At 40.9% G+C, this 8,716-nt stretch overlaps 1 protein-coding gene and 1 non-coding gene across 2 annotated transcripts; one reads left to right on the top strand and one right to left on the bottom strand.

Annotated features, from left to right (window-relative positions):
• Positions 1 to 5,749: 5,749 nt before the first annotated feature.
• On the bottom strand, positions 5,750 to 6,658 carry LOC141617047 (uncharacterized). Its single transcript, XM_074434217.1, has 2 exons — positions 6,226 to 6,658; positions 5,750 to 6,108 (listed from the first exon to the last, which is right to left on the bottom strand). Exons 1-2 carry the CDS (start codon positions 6,656 to 6,658, stop codon positions 5,750 to 5,752), a joined length of 792 nt encoding a protein of 263 aa, XP_074290318.1.
• A 1,582-nt stretch (positions 6,659 to 8,240) lies between these two features.
• On the top strand, positions 8,241 to 8,347 carry LOC141624683 (small nucleolar RNA R71). Its single transcript, XR_012534488.1, has one exon. It is a non-coding gene; the product is annotated as a small nucleolar RNA R71 (small nucleolar RNA).
• The last annotated feature ends 369 nt before the right edge of the window (positions 8,348 to 8,716 follow it).

Below are 8,716 nucleotides of genomic sequence, written 5' to 3'. Positions count from 1 at the left end.
TAGTTAACGATATAAACAATATATGATAATAATTGAAGAAAATGAAATAAAGGAGGAAAAAGAGAAAGGGATTATTGCACCCACAACCTACATGTATCGTTGAAAAAGTCTTCGTGTCATAATCGATTATAGATATTGTCTTGAGGGGCCGCCTTCGACGAGTTTGTTTGGAAAACCGAAATTTTCTTAGAAAATAAAGGTTGATTTTGTTTTTAGCTTTGTGAATTCGTTTACTAATCCGATTTTAGATCCGAAAGATGTTTTAGAAACCTAAGAGAGTCTAGTTTTCAGATCTGGGATTTAGTTCAGGTCATTTTAGGGTTTGAGGCACGAAATTTTAGGGTTTGTGTCTCGATGTCTAGTGATTTGATGAGGGTTTAAACTTTTAATTGTATTAGATTTTCTTTTTTTTAATCCCTTAAATGAAGGATGAATGAAGGGTATTTATAGTGAAAGGATTGCTTGGGGAAGGGATTAGGTGGGTTGGACAGTTCACACAAAAAAATAAAGAGTCTTTTCCAATTTTTTAACTCCATCCAGACTCAGATACATTCTCTTAATAAAAAAAAAGATATCGATTGAATTATGGAAAGTAAGGAAGTCTTACTCTCACACATTTGGAATAAGCAATGTGAATGAGATTTATGAGCTTCTTTCAATGAGTTGTAACTTCCTAAAAGATAAATTTATCAAGTATGGAAAAGATACCGACAAATATTTTACCTTAAAGAAAGATTGGATTGAAATTAGGAAAGCGAAATAAACTCTTTTTTGGCAGTTTGTGTTGTCCGAAATTTTGGTGGCTTTTATGGTTATTTTCTGAGTTGGAAGCTCCTAAAATAATATTAATTAGTCTTATTAATATTATAGATAGGTTTCCTACTAGAATTGGAAGATTTGGATTGAATTTATGGAAGGAAGAATAACAACTTCTTAGAAGTTGTAATTCACGGTTTTGGCAACGAATTATGAGTAGTATTTGACTGATATTTTTAACTGGATAAGGCTTAGTGGGTAGGCTTGAGTGTCTATTTTGGATAGGTGTTGGTTCGAGCTCGAGCTTCGAGGCCCAGGATAGGTCGATCCGACCGTAAGTGAGCAAAGGTCGAGGCTCGGGCTTGATTTGGGTAGTTGTGTCAATGGGAGGTACAAGGTGGGTTAAAATGGTAGGTTGGGTTGCGAGCAAGGATATTTGAATACTATACTCTCTGTAGATGAAAATGCGTTAGAAATCTTTCTGAAAAGTGGATCAAAATGAGCTCAAAATCGAGCTCCAAATCGAGCTCCTTCGAGCTAGAGATCGTAACGAAACTCGAGTTTTCTAATCGAGATTTAAAATGCAATTTAAAATGATTTTTCAAATCAAAATAAACTAAATGACGAAAAATAATATATATTTTATTTTCAATAAAAATAAATATGGGTAAACAAATTCAAATTAAGGTAAAATAAAATGAATTCATTTGAAATGTGAAAACTAATTTAAATTTCATTTAAATTAATTAAATTCCTCGTCGATAACGCCCATTCTGCATCGAAAATGAGCACGGTATAATGACTAAGTCGAACAGTTGTGTACATAACGTCCTATCATCATCGGGTGTTGGTCGGGATTTCTATAGATGCCAATATCGACAGATACGGGTATCTACAGAACCCCCACTTTGACTGAGGCTTGGACAAGGTGTTAGTCCAAGTATACCCCAAGTCCAACGACCTGAGGATTCTGCGGGTCGTTTAACGTCCATTAGACCACGCATATAAGCTCGTCAGCCATAAGAAGAGAACATACCTGAAACTCCGTGGGGATTTGTTTCTCCCGCTTCTGATTGGTTGTCTTCGACCTTGATATTTGAATAAATGGTGGGTTGAGCCTTATTCTCAGGCGCCTACGTATCCATTTGTGATGGAATCAAACCCGCGATCGTAGTTCGGCATTGAAGGGGACGCATTTCTTGCTAGTATGCCTGGGTGAACGGATTTTTTTCCAAAAAGATAACCGTTGCTTCTGCTGTTGACAGAGATTTACGATTTTCTTGAAGTAGGTCTCTAAAGCCTACGACTTTAGAGCCCCCAGTTGAAATGTTTTCTTCTATATTAGGAAAGGCACATGCAGCAATAACAATCACATAAAGCATGTAATTGGAACTTAGATCCTTGAAATTGAAAGATTTGAAAGATTTGAAATGTTTGAAATGAAACTTTGCTGGGGAGTTGTAAAATGAAACTCTGCTGGGGAGTTGTAATAAAATTGATTTGTACGGGCGGTCGACCCGAGATTTTAAAGTTGGTAACCCGTTGGGGATAAAAATATTTTTGGATCACGGATATTTGAAAAATGATTTTAGGCCTTAGGCCTGTAATTTTGAAAACGTTGGGTCATTGACCTGATCTATCGTCGAACATGAGATTTTGACTCCGACACGACTCAAGAAATTAAAATGGGCTTAGCCCGTGCTTATAACTCATAAAATGTGCAAGCTTATACTTAAATATTGACTCGCTGGGGTTGAAAAATGTAGATTGGACGATTCAACGCCCGAACATAAATTGAAAAACTCGCGAAAACACGCGACTCGAGAGGGAAGAGGGGTGGCGGCCTGCCCGACCTGGCTTGGCCTGTGTCCGAGGCCCACACGGCCTCCATGGATGGTAACTCTTGGAGTTTCCATAAACGGATCCCCTTGTTTCCTATATAAAGGGGATCAAGGCTTTCATAATTGCATATCTTTTCCAACTTTTCTTCTCAATCATTTTCACAAAAAATTCCTCAAACATGAGTTCACTAATTGGAATTATGAAAGGTTGGGCTAATGATTTTAGAAAACAAGATACACAAATACTTGTGGAGATGGGGATTCAACAAATCCTTGTCTTTAGACAAATTTCTCCTCAAATTGCATTCTAAGATGAATGCTTGAAAAGATGGGATCATACCCATCATGTCTTTACCTTTCCCGAAGGGCAAATTTGCCCTCTTCCTGAGGAATTTACTATTCTAGGAGGGTGGAACCCTTCTCAAGAGCCTGCTATCCCGGATTTCTTAACAAGATGGGAAACAAAATTCCGTGACTACCTCAACTTATCTCGTTCTGAGGTTGACAATATCATTGATGGAGGGCGAGTTAACCTACTTGCCTTAGCTTCCAAGTTTAAGGAGACTAATGATCCCGAAATTGCTACTGTTTACCGACGACGGGCATTTGGGCTTATCTTGCTTCCTTTATTGTTTTGAAGGTAGCATGATTGACTTATCGGGCCAGGGAAATGGTTTGGATTGTTGAGCAAATGGGAAATGGTTTAAACCCAGCTTGGGTTATTCTTGCTGAAACCATAAGAGGATTGGATGCTCGGAAACACAATCCCGCCTTGCCATATACTGGATCAACCCGAATTCTTCAGGTTTGATTTTTCTCTTTTTCTTTTTTCTTTTTTTTTCGGCGTTTTTTTTTTGCCGTTTTTTTTTTGCTTTTTTTTTTGCCCTTTTTTTTTGCTTTTTTTTTTCTGCTACCGCCTCCTTTCTTTCCAGCGGGCTTTCCATTTTTTTGAGAGGCTTGGATTGATTGATAAACTAACTTCTAAGAAGTATCGAGTAAGTAGCTTTCCTTCTCAGACACCAAGATGTGGATTTGGTATGACCGAAAGCTATTGGCACGATGTGATAACTATTGGAGCTGGGTCCCATATTCGTTGGACTTTACAATGGCTATCTTTGGATTTTCTTACGGGCCTCTCTGATATGGATAAGACTAGGTATACTACCTTACTGGGCCTAGATCATTCGACCTATATTTATCCGAACCGAGTACTTCGCCAATTCGGTCGTCGACAGATTTTCCCTAAGATTGAGGCTGCTAGAGGCCCAATCTTTGATGTTAGCCGTTCTAAGTGTCAAAGTTAGTTGCGGGCTTGGCATTCATGGACCATTTGGCTTATGGTCAAACCCGCAGAGACAACATGGGTTTCTAATTCTTATTCGGCATGAACTACTGAGAAATGCTTCGAGATCCGCAAGAAATTGCAGAAAGATGATGTTCGAGCTTGGAAGTATCACCAAAAGGAATTAGAGAACCGGGCCTATTTCAAGGAAATTTTTCCGACTCTAGATGAGACCGAAGCTGAGACTGGTGAGGGTTCTAAGACTGACCCTGAGACTTCAAGTGTTTGGCAAAGATTGGGTTCATCGACCACAATTGGGCCGACACTAGCTCACACGCTCGGCCCTCGAATAGTCGTGAGAGTCCGACTAGGCCCGCGGGAAGAAGATTGGAGTCCTCCGGCGAAACGGGCCAGAGTGAAGATGGGTGAAACATCGTCTCGTGGTGATGGGTCGCGCGGCCCGGGTTGTAGCTAGGCTTGAGACTTAGTCTTGGATATTTTACTATTATTATTTATATTATGTTGTGTGTTTTCCTTCTCGTTTATGTGATGAGCTTCGCTCGGAAATAAAAGTTGTAATGGGCTTCGCCCGGAATTTGAAATAAAAAAAAAATCTATTATTTATTAAGAATCCCCAATTTCTGTATTCAAAAAATTTCATTTTTGTATTACAAAATTGATGTTTCGGTTGTACTCTTTTCAAGAGTTGCCTACGTATCTGCTTGCGCAGAATCAAACCGAGTCCGTAGTTTCGGTTACAAAGGTATTTAATGTAGTGTCGGCAAATACCGACAACTTATGATTTATTCTAATTGCATTGCAATTTCAAATATTATTTCATAACATTTGAAAATGAGGTCCCTTTTCAAGGGTAGTACTTCTTCAGTTGATCTAAGTTTGTTGGGTTTGCAAAGTCATTCCCATCCAGATCTGTCAATCGAACGGCTCCACCCGACAAAATATTCTTGACTAAATATGGGCCGGCCCAATTTGGTTTGAATTTACCTCTCGGGTCTACCGGCAACAATGCACGCACGGATTTCAAGACCAAATCTCCTTCTTTGATTCCTCGGGGTTTAACCTTTTTGTTAAAGGCCCTCTCTATCCTCTTCTGGTAGAGTTGTACATGATATAAGGCATTTAAACGGCACTCATCGTGCATTACTAGAGAATCATATCGGGGTTGGACCCAATCAGCTTCTGGGACCTCACTTTCAAGTAGGATTCTTAGAGACGGTATTTCTAACTCGACTGGTTGAACCGCTTCCATCCCGTACACCAAATAATATGGGGTTTCCCCCGTTGCTATCCTTATTGAAGTCATATACCCCCATAATGCAAAGGGTATCTTCTCAGGCCATTCCCGATAATTATCGGTCATTTTCCTTAGAATAGTTGCAACAGTCTTGTTGGCAGCTTCTGCCGCACCATTTCTCTGTGGGCGATAAGGTGATGATTTGTGATGTTTGATCTTATACTTCTGAAGTATAAGTTCGGTTTCAACTTGAAAATGGGTACCATGGTCACTTATGAACTCGTGTGGGACCCCATATCGGCAAATAATGTCATTCTGAATGAATTTTGCCACTTGTTTTGCATTGAGAACCTTATAGGATTTAGCTTCTACCCACTTCGTGAAGTAGTCAATGGCAACTAGAATGTAGCAATGCCCTCCCGTTCCGGAAGGGTTTACCTTTCCAATTATGTCGATTCCCCAGGTTGAAAATGACCAGAGAGATGTCATAGTGTACAACATCGAAGGAGGTACATGTTGGACATTCAATAAAATTTGGCAATTATAACAGTACCTAACATATTTCCGACAGTCCACTTCCATCGTGGTCCAATAGTAACCCAACCTCATGATTTTCTAGGCTAACATGTGGGCGTTCATGTGTGGCCCGCATTCTCCGTCATGGACTTCTTCCATAACCTTCTCGGAAGTTGATTTATCGATACATCGTAAAAGAACTCCTTGGGCGGTCTTTTTGTATAACTGCCCGTCATCGGTCTTGATAAATTGGGCCGCCAACATTCGAAGGGCCCGCTTTTCTCGTGTGTCAAGGTCTGAAGGGTATTCTCCCATCTCTTTGTATTTCAAGATGGTGGTGTACCAAAGATCGGTTTCACTTTCCTCGGGATTGTCGATTGCATTCACATATGATGGTGCGGATCTCCTTTCCACACAAATGGGCATACTATCCATATGCTCGGGAATATTGATTAAGGCTGCCAATTTTGATAATGCATCGGCAAATTAATTTTTATCTCTCGGAAGATGAACATATTTGACATCATCAAAGAATCGTTCCAATTCCTCGATCCTCATTTGATTAGGAGCCAAACTTTCACTTTTGATTTTCCAGGACCCGGTTACTTGATTGATTACCAAAGACGAGTCCCCGTGCACTAGAAGTCGTTTCACGCCCAGGTCTAGAGCGCTACGCAAACCGAGCAAACATGCTTCGTATTCGGCGGCATTGTTGTTGGTGACATTGAAGTCCAATTTGATTGAGACCGGCACATGTTCACCTGTTGGGGATATGAGGAGAATTCCGACTTCATATCCCATGTAGTTAGATGCTTCATCGAAATATAGGTCCCACACATCGTCTTCGATATGGATTACGTTCTCATCGGGAAATGACCAAGTGTCGATTGCCTCGGTTTCTTCAATTGGATTTTCGGCAAGGAAATCGGCCACTACCCTTCCTTTTATAGCTTTTAAGGGTACGTATTTGAGGTCGAATTCGGATAGCATAAGGGTCCATCTTGACATTCTACCATTTAGTACCGGTTTTTCAAACAAGTACTTGATCGGATCCATTTTTGAATAAATGCTAACACTGTAGCTAAGCATGTAGTGCCTTAACTTCTTTGTGGCCCAAACCAAGGCTAAGCATGTCTTTTCAAGTGGAGTATATTTCACTTCATATTCTAAGAACTTTTTACTAATGTAGTAAATTGCTCATTCTTCATTGTCAACAGTTTGGGCTAGCATAGCCCCCATTGCAGTATCCGTAACTGTAAGGTACAGTGATAAGGGCAACCCAGATACAACTGGGCTTAGAACTGGAGGTGATGATAACACTTCTTTGACTTTGTCAAAAGCAGCTTGGCATTCTCCATCCCAGATTTCATGTTCTCCAACCTATAGTTTCTTAAAGATCGGCTCGCATATCATTGTCAGCTCCTCCACATCTCTCACTTTTACTTTCTCATTCTCCATGAGAACATCCACCTTCTTTGAAACGGCATCACTCTCCTTAGCATTAGGAGAGACTTCCTCAACAATCACCTCGTCATTTTCTTTGGGCATAGGGGGCTCAACATCTTTGGCATCAAGCTTGCTCTTTCTTTTTAGCATCAATAACCGATGAGGAAATGGCACACGATCCTTAACAAGAGGCTCTTCACTAGCCTTCTTTTTGTCATTTCATCCAAGCTTGGCCTTTTTAACAACCACTTCGTCATCCAAAGTCATGGATGGCCCATCATAGCTTGTACCACTTCTCAAGGAAATAGAATTAACGGTCTCGTGTGGTTGCGTACCTTGGGGTGGTAGTTGGCCGGTCTTCCTTTGAGAGCTAGAAGCGGCTACTTGAGCCACTTGTTGCTCCAATATCTTGATTGCGGCACTATGAGCTTGATCATTGTTTTGGATTTGAGACAGTAATTCCCTTTGTATTTGGACAATCAAGCCCTCAAGCTTACCTCCTCCTTGGTCGTTTTGTGGGCTATTTTGAGGTGGTGCCCCTTGTTGGTAGTTTTGTTGAGGTGGCCTTTGTTGGTTTTGATAACCTGGTGGAGGATTGTACTTTTTTTGTTGAGGGACATAGGCATTTTGTTATGGTGGGGGTTGAGGGTTAAGCACATCATTGCTAGTATAAGACAAGTTCGGATGGAATTTTGAATTCGGGTTATAAGTGTTGGAAAATGTACCCGGTTGATAGGAACTTTGTCTAAAAGCTTGAAACGTATTTACCTCTTCAATAGGAGCTCGGCAATGAGCGGTGTAATGACCCGCACCTGCGCAACCATCACAAACAATGATTTGACTTATTGAAGACACGGCATTGAGTTGTTGTAGGGAATCTCTAGCATCTTTATCCGCCAATTGTTGTTGGAGTAAGGAAATTTGAGCCAGCAAGACGGAGTTGTCGGAGGATTCTTCTTTACCTTTGAGTGGCACACTTCGGGAATTGACATATTGTACATCATGGACCACCATAGATTCGATCGTGGCATGAGAAATATCGGTGTCAATTTGATCAAACCGCCCATTGTTGGCGGAATCAAGAATCCTTCGGGACTCGGCACAACATCCATTGTAGAATGTTATAGCTAGAAACCAATCATCTAGCCCATGATGTGGGCATTGCCTTTGTAGCTCTTTGTACCTCTCCCAAGCTTCATATAAGCTCTCAAGAGCTTGTTGACGGAATCCGGTGATTTGGCTCCTCAAAGTTTGAGTTTCCTCCGGTGGAAAAAACTTTTGATAGAAAGCAAGAGCTAATGTCTCCCAATTGGTGATTCCCATGGCGGTGCGGTCAAGGCTATTGATCCAAAGCTTGGCCTTGTCCTTCAAAGATAAAGGGAGTAGTATTTCCCTTATTTGGGCTTGAGTGACGCCCGTTTGACGGATCATGGAGCAATAGTCACAGAAATTTTGCACATGCAAACTTGGGATCCTCCAAAGGACTTCCCCAAAATTGCTTCCTCTCCACAAGGCTAATAAAGACCGGTTTGATCTCGAAGTCCGACGCGGTAATTTGAGTAGTTGTGATACCGGCCGGAAGCATGGCCGCGGTGGGCTTTGAGTGATCGGAAAGTTTCA

Source organism: Silene latifolia, chromosome X, assembly GCF_048544455.1.
Source record: "Silene latifolia isolate original U9 population chromosome X, ASM4854445v1, whole genome shotgun sequence".
Classification (NCBI taxonomy): domain Eukaryota; kingdom Viridiplantae; phylum Streptophyta; class Magnoliopsida; order Caryophyllales; family Caryophyllaceae; genus Silene; species Silene latifolia.
This window is presented reverse-complemented; position numbering and strand designations above follow the sequence as displayed.

Coding starts and splice junctions, on each gene's coding strand:
- LOC141617047 (XM_074434217.1), bottom strand. CDS start 6,658: ATGTCAAGATGGACCCTTATGCTATCCGAATTCGACCTCAAATACGTA. Junction 6,109..6,225: donor CTGGAAAATCAAAAGTGAAA/GTTTGGCTCCTA, acceptor CAAAATTGGCAG/CCTTAATCAATATTCCCGAG.